Source organism: Scleropages formosus, chromosome 24 (assembly GCF_900964775.1).
Source record: "Scleropages formosus chromosome 24, fSclFor1.1, whole genome shotgun sequence".
Lineage (NCBI taxonomy): Eukaryota > Metazoa > Chordata > Actinopteri > Osteoglossiformes > Osteoglossidae > Scleropages > Scleropages formosus.
In genome coordinates this window covers 19,344,110-19,370,484 of record NC_041829.1, presented here as the reverse complement: position 1 = coordinate 19,370,484, position 26,375 = coordinate 19,344,110, and the positions used below count along the sequence as shown (strand labels likewise).

The 26,375-nt window shown below is 42.8% G+C and overlaps 3 protein-coding genes across 4 annotated transcripts; 1 reads left to right on the top strand and 2 right to left on the bottom strand.

Annotated features, from left to right (window-relative positions):
- Positions 1-466: 466 nt before the first annotated feature.
- ndufb8 (NADH:ubiquinone oxidoreductase subunit B8) lies at positions 467-2,778 on the bottom strand. The gene is made up of 5 exons (XM_018761246.1): positions 2,657-2,778; positions 2,039-2,165; positions 1,825-1,924; positions 906-1,061; positions 467-635 (listed from the first exon to the last, which is right to left on the bottom strand). The coding sequence occupies exons 1-5, from the start codon at positions 2,745-2,747 to the stop codon at positions 543-545; spliced, it is 567 nt and encodes a 188-aa protein (XP_018616762.1). The 5' UTR covers positions 2,748-2,778; the 3' UTR covers positions 467-542.
- Positions 2,779-4,995: 2,217 nt separating this feature from the next.
- Positions 4,996-7,106, bottom strand: gpx9 (glutathione peroxidase 9). The gene is made up of 5 exons (XM_018760917.1): positions 7,026-7,106; positions 6,725-6,860; positions 5,625-5,755; positions 5,351-5,481; positions 4,996-5,272 (listed from the first exon to the last, which is right to left on the bottom strand). The coding sequence occupies exons 1-5, from the start codon at positions 7,104-7,106 to the stop codon at positions 5,215-5,217; spliced, it is 537 nt and encodes a 178-aa protein (XP_018616433.1). The 3' UTR covers positions 4,996-5,214.
- A 1,325-nt stretch (positions 7,107-8,431) lies between these two features.
- fbxl15 (F-box and leucine-rich repeat protein 15) lies at positions 8,432-13,723 on the top strand. 2 transcript variants are annotated; one of them, XR_003797301.1, is made up of 5 exons: positions 8,432-8,623; positions 9,124-9,283; positions 9,989-10,491; positions 11,205-11,445; positions 12,075-13,723. XR_003797301.1 is itself a non-coding variant. In XM_029248617.1 (4 exons), exons 1-4 carry the CDS (start codon positions 8,595-8,597, stop codon positions 11,392-11,394), a joined length of 882 nt encoding a protein of 293 aa, XP_029104450.1. In that variant the 5' UTR covers positions 8,432-8,594; the 3' UTR covers positions 11,395-11,828. The 2 variants fall into 2 exon arrangements, 1 of the variants encoding a protein (XP_029104450.1); XM_029248617.1 differs by lacking the exon at positions 12,075-13,723 and having other exon boundaries at positions 11,205-11,828.
- Positions 13,724-26,375: the final 12,652 nt, after the last annotated feature.

Genomic DNA, 26,375 nt, shown 5'->3' with positions numbered 1-26,375 from the left:
GTTTATCAAAACCCTCCTGATTAATCTTTATGTCTATATTATATATAGACTAGTACCTATGGGCAGCAGTTAGTAAAGCAGTTTCAGATACCGATTTTTCCCTTTTAGGGTTGTGGTTCCAGTCTCATTGCTACATGACCCCTGGCTAAAAAATCCATTATTATGCCATTAACTATTTACTATATTAAGGGGGTTGTGGTGGCACAGCACATTTGGCCTGTGCCTGCTCTCTGGTGGGTCTGGGGTTCAAATCCTGCCTGGGGTGTCTTGGGACAAACCGGCAACCAATCTCCCTGGGACAAGTGGTTTGCATCAATGTGTCTGTGTATGTATTTAATATACTAATGGGTGAAAAGTAAATTTTTGAGATCTGTCAGCTGAGCAACAAATTTACTTTAAAAAGGCATACACTGATTAACTGTAGGGCAATGTTCACATTCAATTCAGTTTGAGAAGTGTATAGTATAAGAAAACATGGTTACATATTTCATTTTTATTAGGGTGACAAATATACACATTCTACAGAAGACACATTATACACATTAGATCTCGTAATGTTTCACTTCTTCCGGTTGCTTCTCAGGGTCTCCTCCTCGTTCCAAATACAGGTTATTGTAGGGATATTGCTTGGGTGCCTGTTACAAAAACAAAAATTGCTGAGTCTACACATCTGTGAATCAACATATGACAAGAACTTGTAAACAGCATAACTAATTTAACAATATTCACAGCAGATGGGTCTGGTGGCCTTTTTTAATTTGTGCTTGAAGCCCCCTCCGCTGAGGTTGGCTACAATTCCAAATTCGACGATATATCAAACCACCTGTATGTCAATAAAATCAGACCAAAGAGATCCTTTAAAACAAGCAGGCAACATGTAGCATTTTTGTTTGTTCTACACTCACCACAGGTTGGTAGGCAGGAAATTTCTCTCCCAGGTAAAACATGAACAGCATGAACCCAATGAATCCAAACAGATGTTTGCACATTGTTTTCCATTCAACGGGGCTGGGGGATGTATCCACACGGTTCCTGATGAACATGTCAAAATCCCAGTGCATCTGGGAAGACAATAAAGAAAACGAGGGGTCTCACTAGGACACATTCAAACTGTTAACACAGTGCTATACCAGACACTTTTGACAAATCAATTCAGATACTTTGGCAGACTAGAACAAAAGTGAAGTTAATAAACACAGGAAAAGCAGGAGGTACAATGATCTCACTACAACAAGATGCATAAATATGTGAATACAACCTGAGAACTGTAATTTAAAAAAATTGTGTTTGAAATCACATGAGACTTCATTCTCATTTTGTTATGGATGGTTTTTACAGCGCAAAACAGGATCTACTTTAATTGTCCTGTTGTCACAAATATTCACAATGTTATTATTAAACCATATAAATGTAACAAAGCAAAAACAAAAACATTTATTTACTTTGGGAACTTACATGTTAGACTCCCAACATGATGTTTACTCCCTTTTTTGCATTTATTCGTTTAGCTGACGGTTTTCTCCAAAGCAACTCACAATGTTAAGGTTACAATTATTTACCCATTTATACAGCTGGGTAATTTTACTGGCGCAATTCAGGGTAAGTACCTTGCTCAAGGGTAATACAGCCGGAGGTGAGGCTCAAACTTGCGACCTTTTAGTCCAAAGGCAGTTGTTCTAACCACTACGCTACCAGCTGTTCTGGAAACATTAAAACCTAAAATTCTAAAGGCAGCTATTTCAGTAAGATGTCCCTGCAAAACTGGTATTAAACAACCACGCTATCCTTTCAAAATCACATTCACTGTAAACCTCCCCATCTCACCGGCTCTCCCCAGTTCCTCCTGAGGTCTTGGTGGTCCCACGAATACCAGGGGTCTCTCTCGTGCTGAGACCTGTCAGGCAATTTTGGATAATCTCCGTACCTGAAGGACAACAGAATAGGAAGCGGTGACAGGGATCCTGAGCGATCAGCAGAGGAAGTGAGAGGACGCAACAGAAAGAAATGCGATATAACCTGAGCTTATGGACACACACACCCCATGCCATCATCCGGGTACGGCTCGTAGTCCTCTACTCTCATGTTGTACTTCTTGGCTGCAGCTGCTCTCTCCTCGGGGGTCTTGGGGTAGGGGCCGGGCAGCATGTCCTTGGAAAGGCCAGAGGCTATGGACACGACAACAGTAAATATGACACTCATTTTCCATAACAATTCAGAGTCACATTTTTTCACTGAAGGTGAAGCCAAACTCATGGCATCGGTTCTGCTGGACTGTCACTGTTAATAATAGTTATGTGAGTGTTGTTTTGTCAGCCTTGTGACACTGTTTTTACTACATTACTGATTACAACAACCTCCTGCCTAAAAAAATCATCTTCGACAAAGCCAAGGTGAATAAATAAGCAAATTATTATTATTATTTATAACAAAGCTAGTTCTAAGACTAAGGACCGAATCACAGAACATACATGATTGTCAGCCTTTAAAATAAATATAGTGAAAGACAGAGAGAGAGTGTGTCGTGTAACTCGACTCAGACTCGGACTGTGTCTGTGCCTGTGCCTTCGCAATTTTTCTACACAGCTATTTCACTTTCGGATAGAAATCTTTTTATCAGTAATTTTTATCTAAAGTGACGGGAAAAGGCTAAACTAACCTGCCCTGGCCCCGAAAAGGAGCTTTGCAGCAGCGGGCCCTTTCTCCCTGCAGAGTGCCCGAGCCCAGCCGCGGACACCTTGGACCGCCATTTTGAACAAACACAGAGGAGAGAGGCGATTTACGCATGCGCACGAGAATACGGCCACCGAAAGGGTTTAATAAGGTTTTCGAAACAGCTTTCTTTTCTAAAACGCCTTTTGAAATCATTTTGTTTACGTCTCTATTCATTTAACAAAAAAAGAACGAACTGTTCTTTGGCGTTGACAGTTCTTCACGTGCAAATTCAATAACAATAGTAATAACAATAAGTGTTATTTATGTGAATTCTGTGACATTTTTGAGCATACTTACATTAAATCATGTATTCACTTAAGTGAAACATGTTGCTTTTAGAAATAAAAGCACCAAAATTTTACTTTTACTTAATTTTACCTTTTAGTGATCCTAAAAAACTTTTAGTGGACGATGGGATATTTTAAATGTAGGAACAAATATACGTGACCATGGCAGGCATGCGTACCGCCGCCGATCCATGAGTAAGAGCTGTCAGTTATATTAAAAGGAAAAAAAAGAAAAACAGACATTGCTCCTAATGATTGAAAGGGTTTCTAACTACCGACAGATGAACAATGTGGGCCTACTCGGGTCGCTCCTCCAGTAAAGCCACCTTTGATGATTGACTACAGAAATATGTAATCTGTGTTATCGTTGCCTGCATTTCATATGAATTTTAAGGAAACCTGGTCCTTCACAGACCTAGGAAGTATGTGAGCCCTATAAGGATGGTCATTATTCCTGTATAAAATATTAAAATAATCCTAAATCTTCAAATAAACATATAAAATGAATAAATGACTATGGTTTACACAACTGACTCTATTTACCTACTTGGTGTAACCAGTTCAACTTGGGCTTCACTTATTTTCACACCTGCGCTACTTGTGTGTTTCTACTACACACACGATTTTCTCTAAAGCAACATATGGAACTGGTCATTACACACCTATTATGTGACACGAGAAACACTGTTTCTCATTAAATAACCAATTCGTAGTAAAACTAAGGCACCCAAGGGGTTCACACACTTTCAAGCGGCGCTGTATCTGCTATTCAACTTTTGCAACATTTCTTACTCGCAAATTATGTCAAGTGTCTCACACTGTGACGATTGACCACAACTGTAGCATGTGACAACAAAACGAACGTGAAGTGCGTCGGGCCGCATGTAACGGGAAAGGCTGCCCGTGGACCCCGGCCAGCGGGGCGGCTCTCCCAGCAGTGCCCCCTCCATCCCCATTGCCCGGCATTCTGCTCCTACCGCTGGGCCATCAGAGGGATCCAGCTGGGATTGCCTCTTCTTCCACACCACCGACTCCTCACTGTCATAGCAAATAAGATGGAAATTGCTGCCAACCAGCTGTGCTGAATATTGTGTAGTTCACGCGGAGGCTGTGTTCCGTGCCATTCCCTCAGGCTGCCAGTGTGAAGTTCTCTGTGTCCCTTTTGTTCTTAACTCTCCTGTCTTCCCCCTTCTCAATAAAGCCAGAATAGAATGCTTGAGGTCCACAAAACTTGTGTTTGCCACAAGTAGAAGGCAAAATGTCTTTAGCCCACATTATGACCTGTTATTTTTTACATTCTATTTCCATTAAAAAAACAGATTAGTTACAGTCTTCAGAAAGTCTTAAAAAAGGTTCTGCCCTTTGCAGGTCTGATGCCCACTTTTTAAGCGTGACATATGTCCTATGTGCAAAACAATTTTTAGAGTTTGTAAGTAGAAGATTCATATTACTTTTACATTATGAACTTACATAGGAACAATGTCCTAGCACCTTTAGTACAAGGTGTGTAGAAACAGACGTATCAAGAATTAATACTGTGAAGCTGGTAGTGAAGTGAATCACCTTGGTGAATAAGGTGTGTGGGCTGATAACTCTACATAGTGTTCATTGGAAATTGCTTTGGAGAAAAGTGTCTGATAAATAAATGTCATGTAATGTAATATGTAATGTAGTGGTTAGAGCTGCTGCCTTTGAACCCAAATGTTACAGGTTCAAATCCTGTTTCCAACTGTAGTACTCTTGAACAAGATACTTGCTCTCAATTGTTCCAGTGAAGTTACCCAGCTGTATAAACTGATAAATAATTGTAAGTTGCTTTGGAAAAATCATCAGCTAAATGAATAAATACAAGAATTAGCAGACCCATACGAATGGAATCGGTAAAGGAGAGACCACTGTAACTAAAACCTAGGAGAAATGGTCTTTGGACAAACACATGGATGAGACTGTTTAAAAACATTGTTTTACTCAGATTTTAAAATGGATGGTCCAGGGGATCATCAGTGGAGGTGTCACAGGAGTGTGGGAAAATAATCTAGCACTGTTGAGGCTGGCCGGGCAACGTGCTCAGAGCGAATGCACCGAAGCTCTTAGCACTGTGCCCGCTTCCATCAGGTCCAGCTCAGGTGCATGTCTGCATTTACCGAGGGATCATCACAATGCCTCTCCCAGTGAAAGAGTAACCTCCCGTCAGCCCTGCAGCAATCTCATAGCTCTACAGCAGATCTGCAACGTCTCGCTCCAGCTCCTCGAATGGACTGTGCAGTTCGTACCTGCAAAGACCCACACCAGAAATTATTAATTATATTCGACAGCAAAAACACATTTTATGGTTGTTTCAAACGGCTTGCCTCCTGTAAGGTACTCCATCTGCCCGTATCAGGAACTTCTCAAAGTTCCAGCGAATGTCATTGACCCTGAGTGGTGACCAGTAGAATTTCTTCATCTCACCAATGAGTGGGTTTACAAAGGGCAAGGTATCCTGCAACAAACACACGTCAGAGTACCAGAAACAGTTATTTTCATGATGTAGTATAAAAAAGAACAGCTGAATTGCACTCAGTAAGTAATACAGGTGTACGCAAACACTTAATGGCCAGGGCTGAGCCAGGCGAAACCACTAACCTTGAGGTAAGTGAAGAGAGGATCTTCATTTAGTCCATTAACTTCGACCTTCCCGAATATTGGAAACTTTGGAATGAAACCTCCACCAGGCCTTACACACCTCAATGAATTGAGGGTTTCATGGTTTTCCTCTGCAGAAAAATATGAAAGTACTCAATTCTTTAGCTGTACACTGTTTTCACACAGTTTTACAGCTGTGAATTCTTCCTGGAGCAATTCTTTTAAGTACCTTAATAGATCAGTGGTCACAGCAGGTACTGAATCAGCAAACATCAGATTAGAAATACATATCTCATGCATTATAACCTTTCTAATTCACGTTGCAATTTACACAAACCTACTAATTAATGTCTTATTGATTTAAGCCATATTATCACATGTTACATCTTTTTATTTTATAACCGAGAGGTGTGGAGCAACGAAACATGACAAAAATAGTTTTATATCCATAAAACATGAATATTTTTAAAGATTATCCTCCTACACTCTCTTAATGTTGTGTCTCATTTGTTCATTTTCTCTTCCTTTCGTCCAAGAGTCCGGAAGCATTGAAATTAACTCCACCAAACAGTAAATGTTATCCAGTAATGTATTTTAACAACATGGACCCAATCTACCTCTGCAGGACTTTGCACATGCATGTCTTCCATGTTTACATTGTGCACTGTACACTTTATACAGTATATGTACATAATTCTGTCTCTGCTTTTGCACTAATAGTTATTTCGTAAATTTGTCATTTATGTCTTGTGTCTTTTTTCCTTATGTCTTTATAATCTGTCATAAGCTGCTGTTTCTTGCATTTGCACTAATAATTATTTTATTTTATTTTGTAAATTGTAATTTATGTCTTGTGTCTTTTTTTTTCCGTATGTCTTTATAATTTATGTCATAAGCTGCTGGGAGGATTCACAGAGAAAGAATTTCATGGTGTAACTGCACATATGACAATAAACTCTCGAATCTTGAATCTTTAAGGAAAAGTTGCAGTTCACTGATTTAAAAAAAAAAAAAAAAAAGCGTTACTTGTGTTTTACTTCTTCAAATACGAGAACGCAAAAAAACGAGAAAAGCTATACAAACTCCTCGATGAATCTTACCAGGGGACTGGAGGCCAAACTGGTTACAGGGAAATCCAAGGATGGTGAAGTTGAGGTCGCCGTACTTCTCAGCGAGTGCATTCAGTTGGTGGTACTGCGCAGCGGACAAGTGAACACAAAGCGCGTCAACAAGAAACCACACACCATGTTTTCACACGAGAAAGAACAACACGGGAAATCTGAGCACATGCTGGGCAAACGCATACAATGGGTGCCACATGTCAGGCGCACAATGGCGTGATGACATTACCTGTCCTACCGTGGACCCTCAGAAAGTGGCCACGTTTACAATGAGCAGCACCTTGTCTCTGTAAGAGCCGAGCGAAACGGGAAGGCCGTCCAGGGCCTCCACGCTAAAATCGTAGATGGACATCTCTGTCATTTTGGGAGCCGGAGAGAGGGGGCTTGAGTGTTGGCAGAGAGCCGCCGCCGCCGCTAGTGGAGTGGGCCTCACCGGCACACTGCCTCCTCTCCTCATTCAGATGTTCGTAGCTCTTTTGTCAGCAATCGTTCTGCATGACTGGCACCATTGTGAATGCACTCCGAGATAGATCTCCTGAGCGGCGGTTTGTTTAAATGATTGCATAGGCATGCGAAACCCATTAGCTGCGTTAGCACAGGTAATGCTAACGCGTCACTCGCACTTCCTGCATGAAGCAGGCTTTGGAGTGTTATTTTGGAAATATTGTGCTTTGCAACCGGATGCCCTTGAAAGCGAGCATCACTTTTATACGTTGATCCCCGACTTCAGAATTTTCAAATAACAAAATGTTCATCCGTACAAACTTTTTTGTGAACTACACAGTATTTATGGGGGGGATGTGATGGTGTGGTGGGTTTGAATCCTGCTCAGGGAGCGTGGCGGTTCTGTGTTTCTCCCTGTGCGTGACTCCCCCCAACATACAGAAGACGGCACTGGCAACCCCCTTCTGTTCCTCCCTTGCCATGAAAACCATGCGGGAGGTCGCTATGGGTCAAGTTTGATTTAATGACAACAACAACACAGTATTTATATTTCGAATCGCATGTCAAAGTGTGACTGTGACGCGCCGCTGTTATCTGCACTTCATTGTAAATAACATAAAAATGTTTTTAGTCTTATTATTACACCTGTATTGTTATCAGTGAATTTTGTGTGATGCGTGCGGTTAAAGGGATCACAGAAAATGAAGCGCCAGAGAAGCAAACACAGAGCAATTAAGAAAATGTGCATAATATGTCATAAAATGCATAAAACATTAAATAAGCTTAATATTAAACCTTAATTAATAAGTAAATTAAGCAAGCAACTGACACATTTCCTATGGCAGGGTAATGATGTATCCAAGACAGGTATCTTGTTGTACCACACTATTACCACTACTACTACTACTACTACTACTACTACTACTAATAATAATAGTAACAATAACAATAAAGGAGTGTGTGAGTGACAGAGAGTGTGTGTGTTCCACTGATGTATGGATGAGCGACCCATTGTAAGTAGTGTATCTAGCGGTGTAAGTCACCATGGTGAACAGAGTGTGTGGGCTGGTAACATAGTATCCACTGGAAGTCTCTTTGGACAAAAGCATCTGCTAAATAAATAAATGTAAATATAAACGTAAATATAATGACGCTTGGCGGACCATCTCCAGCAGGTGGCGCGCTGCCGGCAGGGGGCGCCCGTCTTCCCGGTGCTCCAGGAACCATAACAGGGAGCGCGAGGACGCCGGAAACAGCTCGGTGTCATGGAGTCGCGGACGGAGCGTAGCTGTTGACACGGCGAAACGCGGCGGAAGCGGGAGCGGGACGAGGCCGAAGGAGAGTAACGCTGCGGGGACCAGGAGCCTCTCGTCTTCCCCCGCAGCCGGAGCGTCGCTGGGCGGACATGGAGCAGGGCGCGGCGGCGGGGCGAAGGTACTACGGCGTCGTAACGAGAACCGAGAGAGTCAGAGACTCAGGGCCGCAGACTGGCTGCGCGCGGTGCGTTGCTCCGCGAGCGTCCCGCGGCTCTCGTGGCGGTGTCCGTCACGAGGCCAGACTGCTGTTGCATGTGTCATGTGCTGCGACGGCAGGTGGCGCAGTGGTTAGCTGCGCTCCCCAGAATTGCAGCCTCGAGCGGGGTGTGTTTACCCTCACAGCTGGGGGGTAATTACTGCGGTTTTTGGGATAGCTTGCACGCAAAGGTCGCGGGTTCAAATCACACCTGACGCTGACCTGCTGACAGCCTGTAGTTACCCTAAATATAAATTACTCCAGTAAAAAATTGCCCAGCTGTAAGGGTAAATAATTGAGCTTATTTATTTGTAATAATTGTAACTTAACACCGTGAGTTGCTTTGGAGAAAGCGCCAGGTAAATAAGTAATAAATAAATAAGTACCGCAATGCCATTGGTGGCTCCTTCTTCCCCTGACAGGTGTCAGCTGCTGGACCTGCCGTGGGAGGACGTGCTGGTCCCACACGTGTTGTGCTACCTCCCCCTGCGCCAGCTCATCAGCCTTCAGCGGGTCAGCAAGCCCTTCCAGAGCCTCGTCAAGGTGTACCTGGCCAACTGCCGCACGTTGGATCTCGCGCAGGTATCCCGGCCGCCGCAGCAACCCGCCGGCGTGAGGTGCTTTTACCTGCCAAGGCACCTAACTGGCATAAAGGTCTCGGAGGTCAGAGGCGGTGTGGCGTTTTTGAGCTTTAGCTGCACAACCACAAGGTTATTGGTTCAAATCCCACCCCTGCTGCCGTATCCTTGGTCGGGATGCTTACCCCGAATCACCGCGGTAACAGTACCCTTCTCTGTATTGGATGGAACACTGTACAGCTGAATAGACAATGAAACAAAAATTTTGTATTTCTTTATTTTTTTGCGTGTTCCATTCTGTTTTGTTAGATCAAATGCGCTTTTGGCATTAGTTCGTATGACATGTCAGTCAGGATCGGATGCCTTCTAGAATACTCTGGTGCCTTCTAGGATCTTCCAATGGCTGTAAAGTACCAATGTTAAACTGACACTAGAAGAGCTAGTGGTATTTTCATAATCGGTAAACTTTAATCATAATCAGCACAAAAATCAACACGACTAAGAACTTTGAAAAATTCATTGTGTTATGAAACATTTTGCATCTTGGAGAGTTGAGCCAGATAATAAGTATATGATGTAAACGACACAAATCGCATGGAATAAGAATGTTTATGAATTATTCACATAGAAACAGATGTACTATATTAGGGTCATGCTGTGGTGCTTAGCATGGTAATTCACTGCTCCTGTGCGGTACTCCTGTGTCCAGATAGGACCCTGCGTTCCTAAGGCGGCCTTCTGCAGCATGCTGAAGGACAACAAAGTGCTCCAGAACTTATCTCTCCACAACTGCTCCGATTGGGTGACGGACAAGGAGCTGCTGCCCGTGATTGGTCAGAATCAGCACCTGCTGCGCATCGACATGAGGGGCTGCGTGCGACTGAGCCGCCACTCGCTTGTGGCCGTGTCGCTCAGCTGCTCGCACCTGCGGCACCTGGGCCTGGCGCATTGCGAGTGGGTGGACAGCCTGTCTCTGCGCAGCCTGGCCGACCACTGCGGGGGGCTGCAGTCCGTCGACCTGACCGCCTGCCGCCAGCTCAAGGACGAGGCCGTCGGCTACTTGGCCAGAAAGTGCCCCAAGCTGCGGTCCCTGTCGGTAGCGGTCAACGCCAACATCACGGACGTGTCCGTGGAGGAGGTGGCCAAGAACTGCAGGGAGCTGGAGGACCTGGACTTGACAGGCTGCCTGCGGGTTCGCAACGAGTCCATCGGGTGCGCCGCCTTTTGCCTGTTTGCTCAGCTGTCTGTGTCTGGAGCTCTCGACCGTTTAGTGTGAAGCAGCTACTGTGGCCTTAGTGTTAGGGGTTAGGATGTGGGATTAAGGCTAACCCTCTGACCCTGACCCCCTAGCCCTAACCCTGACCTTCTAACCCCTGTCCTAACTGTAAGCCTTAACTCTTACCCTAATCCTCTAACCCCAGTCCTGAGGGTCAGTATTAGGGTTAGAGTGTTAGGATTAGCATTAGGGTTAGAGGGTTAGGGTCAGGGTTAGGATTAGAGTGTTAGGATTAGGATTATCAGTAACACATGCTCTATAGTCGGTGAACATATATGTTACCTCACTGCATTCTGTCATGCTGTTACTTCACTGTATCAACAGTACATTACAATGGGGTTGTACCCTCACTGCCAACAGGTACGGCACTGGTTAATACTCTTGAAATTAGTAAATGTAACAAAAAAAATTCGACTCAGTAACATGACCTACATTTTTATTTTTTACAAGAAAGCAGTCGAATAAGCGACTTGTCGGCTAAAGACCTGATGGGAAGGGGGACCTGATTTTCCATACCTGCGTGTATGTGAACGGCTGCTGTTGCCATTCTTTGGAGTGCATGTTTACGCCAGAGCGCTTTGCAAGCCTTGTCTCGCTACAGCGGTTGGCCGACGCCCCCTTTCCTCGCTCATCCCCGCTGCGTTTGCAGGACCGTTGCGGAGTACTGCCCCAAGCTCCAGTCCCTCAAGGTGAACCACTGTCACAATGTGACCGAATCGAGCCTGGGGATCCTGCGCAGGCGCAACGTCGCCATAGACGTGGAACCCCCCCTGCAGAGGGCGCTGGTCCTGCTGCAGGATGTGGTGGGCTTTGCACCCTTCATCAACCTCCAGATCTAGGCGCAAAGTGAGCAGCGTCGCCGATCCTCTGAGTCCGTCGCCGTTTCGAGGGTGAGTGGCTCACCGGAGTAACTGTCCCACAGTAAATCGAACCAGTTCGGGGCGGTAAACTGAATAAATTAGGGGCTTTTATCATCATCAGTAGATACTCTGTCCATTAAATGTGAACGCTTGGCTGTGGGATTGCAAAGTGCCATGGGAAGAAAAAAAGCCATCATCCTTTCATTCAAACTCACAACATTATTAATAGATTTTTATAATGTGCATATCTGTGCTGTGAAATTTTTGGGATTTTTTTTTTCTTATCCATCCATTATCAATAACTGCTTGTCCAGTGCAGGGTCCTGGTGGTTCAAGTGTATCCTGAGAGGCTGGTGCTTGAGGCAGGGTACATCCCCAGTTCATCACAGGGTGAATTGTGTGTGCACACACACAACCACAGAAATGGCAATTTGGAGTCACCAGTTCATCTGGATTCAAACCCACAGCCCAGGATGTGAAAGCCACCAGTGCTACCTGCTGTGCCATCCCTAGATTTTGCTTTGCTTAGTAGTTGAAACTTGTTTTTCCTCTACTCACACACTGTGTATGTATGTATGTGTGTGTATATATGTGTATGTACATAATGGATAATGTAGCCTCTGTACATGTATTATTCATATTTACTTATTGTTTTACAGGTTGTAACACACTGCATTGGTGGTGAGTTTAGGAGCGCTGGCGTACGGACGGAGGAACGGGACAGAGCGACGATGCGTCGGCCGTCTTCGGGTTCAGTGGGTTATTGTGAATTTCTGCATTTGCACGAAGCTGCAGGACTCGCACGCACTTATTGAGCACACTTGGGTAAAACGAATGCATTAGTCTCATTCCGTGTCACGTAGACATCCAAGTCCTGAAACCTGTAGCTTTAACTTTAAAATGATTTTAGCGGAAGAAACGACCAAAGTGAGCTTCGCACTGCAAAAGAAAATTCTAGTACTGTTGGTTAGACAGGAATTTAATTCTGTACCGTAAATATAGGAAATAAGCTTTCACACTTTTTTTTCAAATAAGCTTTTCAACTTTTTGTGCGAAGATTGTGCAATCTTGACGTGATTGTAATTTCAGATTCTTGTTAATGTACTGTACTCGGTGTGTAGCGGGTTATGACTGCAAGCATTAAGTTGAACTCTGGATTCTCAGGTACCAAGCGAATACGAAATGGTACTTTTTATAAACCACTGCGTGACTCTGAGGATTTGCATAGCTCTCATTAAATTGGGAACCTTTTAACATCACGTGAACATAAGCGAGCAAATCATTCAGGACTACTAATACCGACTTTGTGATCTTGAACTACATCTGCATTTATTAAGTATTGTTGAAGCTTTCACTGCATCTTTAGTGTTTTTCCTGAACGAAATTAGCCGCAGCCAGTATTGCAATACATTTCAGTCACTCGGTGTAACACTAAAATGTAACAATGATCTATTCATTGAGCTGTTAGTTAAACAAAAAAGACATTCTGATTTTTTCTGTTATCCACGTTGGATCTGTTTATACCTTCCAAAGAGACGTGCATGATCTGTGCCATATTTCAGTTACTCACACTCTAATTGCTATAATTGGTAAAAGCTCAATACCACAGTGTGACAACAGTTTCAAAGTAGTTATGCACACAGTAAATCGTGTTTTTAGCTTGTAGGAAGGTTGCCCTATAACTACAACATACACCTGGCTCTGTGAAGATTTGTCGAACCATTTATGACTGCGGTGTGTGTGTGTTCCCCAGGTTAAATTCGAGCGAGAAGGAGGAGTTTAATGTGACAAGACTCACATTTGAGGGAGACATTATTAACATTTTTATCATTAACTCTCACAGTATTTTGCAGTTTGATACCCGACTGAATAAAACGTGATCCACCTTTATTTCCGCAAGGTGCTCCGAAGAGATTGTTTGTTAATATGAAGTAACGAGGCACAAAAAGGAAACATGGAATATTCCAGAAATAACGTCTCTGAGGTTTATTTAAGTTGCAGGAAAGATGTAATTTTTTTATTAGTGTGTAGCACTTGAGGCCTGTTTATTTGGCAACACCCTGTCTGTCTTATGGGAATATAAATAAAAATTGGTGCACTTCCTTGGGTGTTGTAGCGATGCGCTGGTAACATAAATAAAAGGATGAAGTGGCGATTATCAACCTGTTTCCACATGTATCTTTCAAGTTGTAAGGGTGTGTGTGGTTTTGAGTGTGTTTCTAAGGATGCCTGGAGGAGGTAGAGTGAATCCACTGGACAGGGACTGGGAACTGGGTGACACTAACTATAGCGCCCCCCAATGGACATGAGGTGCAATGTCACTCATTGCCATGTTCAGTATTTCAACTCATTATTCATGTGTGTCAATATGAGATATAGTCACACTTAGTTGTTTCTTGTTTGTATGTGTATGTCTGACATTACATTCCTTCAGCTGTGAAGTAATTGTGTCTTTATGTTAATAAAGTTGTTTTATAATACTGAAAGGAATATATACAGTATGTGTTTTATTCCAAGTACACCTTTCCAAGGTTTTTCCTATATTTACCATGGACTGTGATAGAGTAAGGAAAGCCAGAGTCTCCCAGTGCGTGACAGTATGAATATGGCATTTTATTCTTTTGGTCTAATATAGACATGACCTGAGGAATCGGTGGCTATTATTATGTTATGACTTATTAGTATTAATCCATTAAATTTTGCTCAAGCGGGCAGAATTACATCCAAGTCAATGAGACATTGGTGATCTAGTCTAAAATATTGCTGAATTGCATATGCACAAAGAAGGCAAATAAATGGTATATTTTATTTTAAAAACAAAGGCAAAGAAACAGCAGAAAAAGGGTGACCGTGACTTTATTACGTCATTTTTGCATCAGTCACGCCATGGTTAATGGTTAGCGATGTATAAGTTGTATCCATCGGTGGTCTTCAGCTCATCAAAATGTACGGGATAAAGGAAAAAGAAGCAAAGATAAGAAAAGCAGAAGAAAAGAAAGATTCATCTGCATTAGCGCCATTAATGTCCACGAAAGCAGCAGCACTGCTGACATGTGGCCTGTGCAATCGGCACAAAGAGGAGCGCTCACCCATGTACAGCGGTTCAAAAGACAATATTTAATGCAAATTATCTAAATAACTCAAGTAAGTACATATTTGTGTTTTAAAATGTTACTGTGTAGAACAAATTAAACCTACTCAATAGCACAGGAGTATTTTATTAATCTTGGTCTATATCTGGACGTGATGTTTGTGACATATGGCAACATATGTCCAAAATTTAAACTTAAATGAATTTTCTGTATCGAAACTGTTGAAATTCCAGTGTTTAAAATGCATTTCCTCAGAAATGTGGATCCTATGAGTGAATTTTACATTATTATAAAGACCTACGATGCTTGAATCGAAGGAATTAAACATATAAAAAAATCAAATTAGTCTGAATAAAGAGGATATTACAAAAAAGTACACTTGAAATTTTTGATTTTTGATGCATGCTTCATTTCAAATCCATTTTAAGCCCATTGCTTATTTGAAAGTGGAAATTAATTGACAATGCAGAGGTGAATAAAAGAATATTGTGATCCTAGCAGCTTCAGGGTGGTGAGAGAAAGTGAGTAAAGGAAGCACAAGATTTGTAATACAAGGTTAGAATAAACATCTGAGGCATTTCAGTGATAATACGTAGCTTTTCCATTTTTGGAAACTCTATCCATGTGTGCGCTTGTCATTTTTTAGCTGAAACTGAAGCCTTTCTTTCTGCCTGCTACTCGGGGATGAGTGTGTGAGGTGCTGTAGGTCTGGAGCACAACACTAGATGACAGCCTTGAGTTATATTACTGCTCACGGAGCAGAAACTGCTGTCCCTCATCGCTCATCCTTACATTTACAGGCCATCATTTTCTCCAAAATGATCATAGCAACTTTACAAAAAAAGAAAAAACAAACCTCCCCCCAAAAAAGCCTTTCGCTAATCAGATCATTATATTTCTCATCATATTTTTTTCCTTTTTCCTTTAGTGTGGAGAATAATGTTAGTTTTTGCTTTCCAAACTTTTTGGGGATCGCTTTCGCGGATGGTGTGTTTGAGCGGCCCTTTGCGCATCGAAATTGACATCCTGCTATTTATCGTCACCAATTACATGTTGCGAAGGTGCAGGGTGATGGAAAGCTGGGGTTAGTTCTTGTACAAACACAAATTTACACTGCTTGTACCGCTTTATGTGCGGCGTATTGCACGACACAAAATTACCATGTTTAGCAAGGAAGGGCGCCATTCTTCCGTCCCGCGTTAAAAGGCATCTCTGGCGAGCTCGGCTTCACTCGCGCACGTTTGGCACACGCGGCCGTCTTGCTTCAAGTCCCCTTCTCTGCCGCCGCAAACACAAGAGATCCATTTTCCACTTGATGGCACCGTGTGCCCCATCTGCTACCGTGACGACCAGCAAGCCAAGGTGCACCGGCAGAGATTTTCTGTGGGAGGCCGCAGGGGCCTGCGGGGGCTCCGATGAGACTTCTACGCGAGTGTGTGCGAGTGTGTGCGAGTGTGTGAGCGTGTACACATGCAGCACTTGTTTACCAAATCACTGCACTGACATCAAGAGCGGCTGTGGGCGATAAGCCATTTGGTGGTGGACACTTAGTGGGGTGGTGCGATTATACTTTTTTTCTCATTTATTCCCCCTCACGTTTAAACGTGGTGACCAGAAGGTACAAAAAAAACTCCAAAAAACTCTCTAGGATGATTTAAAGAGAAAATTCAAATAATAATTCAAATTACACACCCAGTTCCAAATAAATGTTAATTGATGTAAAGTATTTTACTTCAAAATATCAATTAAAATTAAGGCCAAAGTTTGTCATTATGAATGATTTTTTTAAAGAATTATGTATAATTGTCCATTGCACATTTTACTTAATTGTAGATTAGGATAGCCATGTTATGCAGTGTAAAAAGAATCTTTAACTACTTCTAAATAAAATAATAATAGTAATGTAATACAATACGTCGTAATGCACATCTTCAAAGCTAGTTATGCACAGGGAATTTCTGCGTCAAAAAACAGCCAGTTATGAAAGATCAGAATTGCTGCTATGCTTTTATAAGGAGTTTTTTATGAGACGAGTGTAATAGCTTGACTGTGATTGTGAAAGTGCGACATTTCACTGAACAAAAGACATTTTTAATCGTCTCTAATACATCTCTTTGTGAGCTCATGAAATAACAGCTGGTTAATGGAAAACAAACTAGTGTACATTTTTCTAATATTTAAAAGCATCTTTAGAGGCCATGTATCCATAGTGCTGTTCATGCTCTTCATGAAAGAAACGAATCGGGAGACAATAGACATATTGTGCTTTTTTGGAGGGATTTTGCTTTTTTTAATAGAGACAAAAGAGTCGTAGACTTGATCTGTAATTTCCTTCCTCTTGTTAGATTCTCCAAACACTTTGACTGCAAGATTAATTTATTTCTGCCTTAATTACCTTTTAGGGAACTTTTGACAGTCATATCACAGCCTGTATGTGGAACAGTTGCTAATAATTTTTGATTTGTTGGTTGAGGAATGGTGGCTTCTCATTTTAATTTTGCTGTATTTTCATATTAATCACATTACTGAACTTGTCCCTTTATGTAATTTACCATGTAAAAAAAAAATATCTAATAACTAAAAACTGAGCCAACAGCTATAACTGGTGTCTGAATAAATACAGCCCTTAAAAATCCACAGTTTATCATTTATTTTATTTTGTTCATATATATTTTAAGGTGTAATGTGACAATACATTTGTGTAATTTCTGTAGTTATTTTATTGCTAAATAAAATACAACAGTAATGACTTTTTGGTGTTTTTTAGTCATCAGTGTAAATGTAGATGAAATAGATTTGTAAATATACTTGGAAAAAACGACGTTGGCGCGGGAAATAATTTTAAAGTGTGCGCAGTGGCATGAGCTGATGCGTCGATAACTTTTTCCGAGTTTTGCGCGTCTTCGTGGGCCGAGGGGAAACCGGAGCGGCGGATAATGGCGCGGTCGAAATGGGCCTTTAATAAGCGCGCGGTTTAAACACCATGACGTGCCTCCTGTTAGGCATCAGAAGCCTGAGAGGTGACATAACAAGCATCCCCACAGTGGCTTATTACATTTATCGTGACATGATTAATAAGACCCCTTCCAAGGTTGGTACTTAGTGCGAAAATGGATTAGATCGCTCGCTCCAAAATGTAATTTTGCGAAGATTTACCATCACCTCGCCGCCCAACTCCGAGCAGCCCGGCTGGACTGGACCGGCGCGTGCGGTTGGGACTGCGCGGCCCGAGTTCCCGTCGCTAACGGACCGCATGCATGCTGTCAGCGTGAATATTAAATAAGACAGCTTTGTCGTCTAAAAAATTACCGTGAGCGCATCTCAATGAAATGTTTGCACGTGCCGCAAATTCCCCGCTTCCACATGGCTTGGGCACTGGAGATCACCTGTAACAAGTCTATCAAGGCGCGTATGGGCTCACTCGTCACTGTCGTCGCCATCAGGGTACACAAAACTCTTCTCCCTAGGGTTGGACAGGCAGGTACCGAGGTGCTGAGCGAAAAGCAACCCGTCTGCCTCTGAATTACCGAGCGGACCGGTAACCGTTTGTGGCGCAGGCCCACAGCCTTCCCGGTCCACCCGCGCCGCGGTAAATATGTCGCGGGCCGAGCCGAGGAGCTCGAACGCCTTGCAGGGGCTTCATTTAGCAGTTCACGCTGTCTCTTGGTCCAAAGGTGTACGAAGCCATCGGAGCAGATACTGTATATCCAGGCCACGTTAGACTTTGCCCTGCCGCTCCTCCTGGCTCCGGGTTCGGATCCGGTCTCAAGGAGGATTCCGCTCTCTCAAGCCGTGAAAGGATCTGCGGCGGAAAGCCTCACCCGCGGGCCGAGGAGGCCCTTCCGGGGAAGGAGGTGCTGCTCTGTATCAAATTTAATTTCCAGCGTAACATTGGTTACTTGCGCTGCGGTATGACGGTGTGACGAGGGCTGTGAACGAGGGAAACGCTGCTGAGGGCATCGCGGGGTGATGATTTCATCTTGGACAGCAACTTAGAATTGTGCAGAGAACAATCTCGTAAACTTAAACAGTTTAACATGAACTATATATGCACATAAATATATATATACATAAACAGTATAACTGCGTATTGTGGGTGCACATGTAGAGCATTGAATGAACTGGTCTTTCTCAGGAGTGAAGGGTATTCAGAAATTAGGAAATATTAACATGCACGTAAAGTGCAATTCTCACCAGCGGAAGCTTTTATGACATAACTCTTTTTTATTTTTTTTACTGTGAGTATCACTAAAGTTTCGGTGGAATTAACTCTATTTAAGCCTTTTAATATCACTATTTTAAACAACCCGGATGTGCAAACCAAATGTGTTATGTGCACAAAGTGTGTGTTCAAACAATTATTCTTAGCCAAGGGAAAAAAAAATCCTTTTTGCAATTTGGTCATGCGGGGTTAAAGGAAAGACGAAAGAAGCAGACTCCTGTAGTGCACAAATGCTTTTCGTTCGCTGTACTGTGTTGCTCAAGACAAAACTGGGGCCGCGCCTCAGCTGCGGCAGCCGAGGGGTTAAATGCGCCACAGACCACATCCATCTTCTGGAGCCCTCGTCACATTAGCATTGATCTACGGGGAAAATAAAGAACATGGTTGTGTTATTATATACCGTGGAGCAATTTCTGTTTCAGTGATTGAGTGTACGGGCAGAATTTTGAAACATGGTCACTCTAACACATTTTGTCTTCCTGTCAATAATGTGGCACTTGCCCAAATTATGGATCAATAGCAGCTGATCTTTTTATGTTAAGGCATAATGAAGTCGGTTCTCTTTTTTTTTATTGAAGATGTGATTTTGCTGCTGGCGGCTTTCTTATATATTTATTTAAGTTATGTGAAAAACTTAGTCTGGAAGTATTGCGGATAGGATGTGAAGGGTGGCGTTGCTCATTCCACAGCTGGGTTTTGGGAATATTTCCGGAAGTTTCCCAACTGGGGGGAGGGCCAAGCGGATTGTAGACAAGTGGAGAGGGAGGGAAAAAAAAAAAAAAAAACATCTGTTGTGGTTGCAGGACTGTCAGATTTGGTCTTTGTGGCTTGCTTTGTGGGCTCGGTGGCTGGACTCTTTCAAAGGCCGTCATTTGTTTTAATCTGCTTGGTTGGGGGGGGGGGTCGGAGGTGGGGGGCGGGGGGTCGGGCGAGGAGACGACATTGAAGTAAGGGAACGCATCCGTTCAGCTGTGAAAACTAAATCTTGGATATGATTTCTGCTTTAGTGAACCTGCTGCTCTACCGAAACCGGAAGCATTTGCCTTCAGTAATTCCAGAGACGACTGCTTCCGAACAAAAATGAGCATTCCGTCCGAACAGAAACAGCACGAGAGGCGACTTTGATATTTAGCAGCAATTCAAATGATGGCGACAAATGGGAAATAACTGGGATTTCGGCAAATCTTAAATGAGACAGTGGGAAATGTTCGTTGAACCGTGGTGAAATAAATTTTCCTTTCGCTCACACGCTTAACAAAATGCACAACGCAACAAAACTTTTCAAAGTTGTTAGTCATGTTGGTTTTTGTGTTTATCGGTTAGTTTACTGATTGCAAAAATACCGCTACAGATGCTCCTCAACTTACGATGGTTCGGCTTACGAGTCTTTTGACTTTACGATGGTGAGCTGGCGATAGACATTCAGTAGAAGCCATATTTCGAATTTTGAATTTAGACCTTCTCTCTCGAAAGCGATATGCAGAGCGATACTCTCTCACGATGCTGGGCAGCGGCAGTGATCCGCATCTCCCAGTCTGTCACACAGAAGGGGTGTATTAGGTGTATTAAATGCATTTTCGACTTACGATATTTTCGACTTACGATGGGTTTCACGGAACGTAACCCCGTCGTAAATCGGGGACCACCTGTAATTCTTCTTGAGTGTCAGTTTTACTTTGGTACTTTACAGCCGTTCGAAGATTCTAGAAGGCACCAGAACATTCTAGAAAGCATCAGATCCTAAAAGGTACCGGAATATTCGATGTTTGGAACTCGGTACCAAAATTCGCTAAAATTATCTAATTTCAAGAAAGTGGAATATTTTTCTAGAAACCGACATATAGTACGAACTAACACCAAAAGTATGTTTAATCTAAAAAAGCTGAATGGAAAATGCAAAAAAATGGACATAATACTTGTGTTGCATTGTGTCATTTTCCCCAAAAGAGTGTATTTCACAAAGTCAATAAAATTACGCACTCATGTAGCTGTGACTGAATCCTCCTTAACCGTGATGAGCAACTTCAGTGTTTAGCACTATATTTACTATAGAAACTGCACTGTAGGTAACGCCGTGAGCATCAAGAGTTTTATGAAGTGTAAAAACAAATCTTTCACTTGCCTGCATGAGGCCCACCGCAGTACAGAGTAAACACACTCAAGAAGTATAATGCTGTATTAATATTAATATACATCAGTGGCTGTACACTCCTCATTGTACTGATGTCTAATCACTATAGAGCAGATCAATGCAGCTTATAAAAATGTTCCAAGCTGGGGGATGAATAAGGAGGAGTGGGTAGCGTGGTGGTCTCAACTGCCACCTTGCATTTGGAGCTTTCCAGGTATGGATCCCAGCTCCTGCTCTTGGACCCTTGATTATTCTGAATTGCTCCAGTGGGAGTTAACCAGCTGAGAAAAGTGTCATCTAAACAGGATACTAATTGAAGGTGTGACTTAGTGCGAGAGGAATATAATATTGGAATATGATGCGGAGGTGAGAACAGATTTCGGCGTGTGCTGAGCGAGAAACGACTGCAGGGCTCGAGAGGACCTGAGAGGGAGGTCTCTGGGACGTCCGTCTGGGGGGAATCGAACGCTCATCACTGGGAAGAAAGAGATCTGGACCTTCAAGCAGCTGCTGACCAGAAGGGTGCAGACCCCCACACCCAACCCCACCCCACCCCACCCCACCCCACCCAGGCACTCATCCCCTCTTAAGGGAGTTTGAAGTGACCCTCTCACCTCTGGCTGAGCCACCAGGGATTTTCTGAGGTTTCATCAAGGAAAGGACTTTTTTTCCTTCCAATTTTAATATAGCCCAAGCATCTCATCGTTGCTGCCGATGTTCAGCTTTTCCATATTTTAATATTGCTGCTGTTCATACTCTGAAAATTCTGACTTTGCTCTCAACCTTAGGACTTTATAGCAGCTGTTAATGTAATACTTTGTCTTCAGCTGTAATATAAAGGCAAACAAGTGCAACAGCTCACGAAAAGTCGTTTTTCACGTCATATTTTATGTCTGCTATTTGTTAAAATACGCTTCACGGCATTTTTGAGTTTTTAACGCCTACAATTTGTAAACAAGTACTTCCTTATAGTTGGCACCCATAGTTCTTTCGGTTTATTTAATCGTCCTCTGCAGTTTACCACGAGGGCTTATGTATCATTTCTAATATTATTTACCCCGCAGATGGAAGACTTTCTGCGTGGACGGAAAATAGCATACATGTTAATATGATCCCACGACCTGCAGCGTGGGTTGCCGTCACACTTTTACAATTTGTGGAACGTGACCCGAATCCTCGGCGGCTCAATGTGGTATAAACAGGGTTAGAGAGATATTCAGACAAGAAAAGGCCAAACATTTTTATTAAAGGTCAAAGACGAAGCAGAAAAGTGTGATAGATGAGCATGACCCTGGACAGCAACGTGGAAGAGGAGAGCAGAGGAAGATGTGAACACGTCTAAGTGGGCAGTTCTTTGTTTCTAACAAAAAAGAGCTGCGGTCGTGTCCCAGGTTATGCTTGTGGACACGTGCCGTTCCTGCAGGAAATTCCACACACTCGCTGCATTTTGATATGTTCCGGAGACACACGGCACACGAGAAAAACTGCAATATGAATTTGGTAAAGAAAAAACTATTTTTCTGACTGTTATCAAAAGGCAGCGACTGTTTCTGGCAGTTCGGAACATCGGCCATTAATGGTAAAATGAACACAGGTCTCGACTTCACAAAAGTATTTATGATATTAAAGTAGATTTTTTGGTTTAAGTAAGTTAGTTAAAATGTAATTTATAGTTTTCCTCCAAAGTTCAGTGCAGGATGTTCCCTTTCGGTTGTCATTTGTATTCGCCTTAACTGGCGGTTATTTTCAGCTGAGACTCACAGTTATTTACATTTATTTATTCATCTGACACTTTTCCAAAGTGAGTAACAGTGTTAAGCTACTTACACTTATTTACCCATTTATGCAACTAGGGAATTTTACTGGACTCATTTTTGTATAACTACCTTGCTCAAGCGTAGTACAGCTCAAGGTGGGATTCGAACCTGCAACCTTTGGGTCCACAAGACAGCAGCTCTAACCAAAACGCTACGAGAAATGCTTTAAGGAACCTCGTTCTCCATCCAACCACCACCCTCGAACCCTACTGAAAGTATAAAAACTTTAAAACCGTATTAAATATGTGATTTTGCATTATGTTCAGTCAGATCTGGAGTCTTTCTAAAAGGAGGCGGGGCTTAAAATACGAGGCCGTCCATTTACCTTTGCACGGTAACATGGGGTAGGCTCTACTGTCACATCCGAGGGTTCAAACCAAACACGGCACAACTCCCGCAAAGTTTTCGAGAGGTGCGGCCGCGCGCCCAGAGACGCGAGTGGACCGCGAGCACCACAGGAAGTGTTTCCCGAAGAGCTCCCGCGTAGCCCAGGGGCGACGCACCTTTCTGTCTCTTCAGGTCAACCGCCATTTGTCTTCTGTCAAAGAGCGTCGCCGAGTAATTCCTCATCTACAGCCGACATTAGTGTCCAGTCAAAAGAGGGGAAGAGCATGTCAATTCCACTTGGGGCGATCCATAAATAAGGTCACATCAGAGCAGGCGAGCACACATCCAAATAGAGAACAATCTCGTCTTTACATGCACTTATTACTTTAATGAAAGTTACTGTGTTTTTTGTGCTTTGGGGCACAGAGGCTGGATGTAGTCCCCATGTCACTTGTGCGAGACCCCTGCTCCACCGTTTCCTTTAGTCCCTTGTGCGCAGCGACACGCTTCTGTGTGCAACTGCTGCCTCGCTGTGTTGTTTTTTTTTATTCCCAGGCTGTATTTTATCTTAACTCTGCTCCATAAATTAATACTTCCAGTTCTGCATTCGTCTTTTTTTATTCATTTACCAGACATTTTTCTCCGACACAACATACAAAGTTAAGCCACCTAGAATTACTTACCCATTTATACAGCTGGGGATTTTTACCGGGGTAAATTTAGGGTAAGTTCCTTGCTCAAGGGTACCGCAGCGGGAGGTGGGATTTGAACCTGTGACCTTTTTAGCAGCTCTGTCTACCAAGCTACCAGCTGCCCCTGCATTCCTCAGAAGTGAACCATGACACAGTATATGTGCAGGAGCTGTTTCCCATTTCCTAAGGAGTGTCACTGGGTTCTCCTCTTATTCCTTGTCATGTACCTGAGACAGGTGATGTGAAATGCAGGCATATTGAAAGGGCCGTTTTCTCGCTTTACTATTTCTCGTAAAATCATTGCGCTGGGGACTTCCAGTGTGATTCCTTGATCGCCAGTGGGTTTTCCTGGAATGCCCCCATGCCCTAGCAGTACTAAAGCGGGTCCAGCTCCTCTCTGTCGGTGAACTCCGTTGATCGCAAAGCTGCAAACAAACAAGTCTCACATACACAATTATAGGCATTAAAGTGATGTGTGTTTCAACTTTGAGATGTCTTCATGGCTCCGTGATGATTGGCATGTGATGATATGTGTGATACATTATTGAGATCGAAGGTAATTGGGAGAAGCGGACCTCCACTCCACCTCCAGCGTGAAACTGTCCTCCCATGTGATGGTTGTGACCTGATTTGTTGGTGTGTGTGAAGTTCTGGTCGTGCTCTTGGTTTTTCATGCAAGATACTTATGATCAGATCTTGGAACACGCAGCTCATCCGAACGTGGAAGGACCTGAACGCTGGAAAGCGACCGAGCGTGTAGTTTTCACCGAGGTCACTGGAGATCAGTAGCGCCGCCCTACTGGCTATGTGTGGAGGGTCTTTTTTGACTGAGGTGTTGGGTGTGAGACACACCAAACCGTCTTCCATTACCTTCCTTAGTGCCATAGAAATGATTTATTTGTGTTCACACAAACTTCCACCCTTTCCTGCAATCCAGATGTTTGTTTTTTTTTTTTTTTTGCTGCTTTTGTTGTAAGCTGAACTTTGTTGCTATATTTCTGTGATATGCCGCTTGTCCCTGAAATTCTGGAACTGGAACCAGAAGGCAACGGCGGTTTTAATATCCTTCTCAGATATTTAGAGCTCGACAGAAACAAGCTGAAACACAATATGCCGAGATCTTGTCGGACGTGATGTGTGATGAAGCTTTCATGTTTCTCTGAACCCCGTAATAGCAAAGCTTTCCTGTGCGCCCAGATCTGTTTTCTTGCGTTTATTTCTGTTTTCAGCTTCTCATCCGACAGGATGCGGCTCATGACAGAAGCACCCTTGATGGAATTAAAGCATAAGGAGGCACAAAAAGTAAGATGATTTTTTTAGAAAAAAAAAAAAGAAAAAAATTTTAAGTCTTCAGGGCAGTTTTTTAACTGTTGCACGGTGACTTTTGAAATCATTACTCATTATTCTTTTCTTTTGAAATCTGTGGACTTCGAACATAAAGCTATTAAACCACCACAGAGCTGTTCACATTTACATGGATCCATTTAGCTGACACTTTTCTCCAGTGTGACTTACAGTATTAAGCAACTTACACTTATTTATCTATTTGTACAGCTGGGTAGTTTTACTGGAGCAATTCAGGGTAAATACCTTGCTTAAGGGTATTACACCTGGAAGTGGGAATCAAACCAGCAACCTTTGTCTTCAAAAGAAGGAGCGCTGCACTACCAGCTGTCCCTACAACTGCAGCATTTATTGCAGTTTTAATGTCTTGTTTTGCACGATTTAATGTAATTTAAATGACTTTACATTTTGGTCGATTAGCTGCATTTTAGACTGCAGACAAAAATAAGTTCTGTTGATATAAAAAATGTTAAAACGGTAAATTAAGGTGAGCGTGTGTTAATGACTTTTTTGGCCTATCCGGTCGAGAAATTCGCCATCAGAGTTATAGTAGCTGTGGGCTCCAGTCTGCAGCCACGAACTCATCGTTGAGCTGCAACGCTGTCGGTATGGGGTGGAGATGCACCGTTCGTTATTCTGAGCCCCTACCGCTGCGCCATTGTGTCTCGGGGATGTGCACTCGCATGGTCACAATTGAGGGCAGCAAGCGCTCATTCTGCCCCTTGGGGTGAAAAAAATATCCTCACTGGGAAACTCCACATGTGACAATTCATTGCCTTACCGAGCATTTAACGAGAAATAAAAAGGTCCAGTTATTACAGAACGCGATGCCACATGGAAAGAACACGCTGAATACGTACCCCTGAGCTATTTAGTGGCTATTCTGCTTTGTTTCTGGGTTTCTTAACACATCTGACACATGCACACTATTAAGGCAAGTAAGCAACGTCCCATGGAGCCGTTAAAAAATGCCAACCCACTATATATGATCATGTTGCGACAAGGCTCTGGGTTGAGCGTGTTAAAAATGCTACTCTAAGGGAGCAAAACAAGTGACAATATTAACAGTTTGGGGACAAATGGCTTATGCTGTATTTATTTTAAACAATACATATATGCATTAATTATATACATAAAATCTAACTGGAGAACAGGATAACTGGGAAATGAAGAGTTTTAAAATTTATTTATAAATTGATATGTACTGTATATATAAATTCTGGAAATTGCAATGTGTCAAGTAAAATTTGTCTGATGGGGAAATACATGACGCCAGTGTTGTTTCAACAGCACAACCAGAGACAGGCTTCTGGTAAATTTTAATTCAAATGCTAT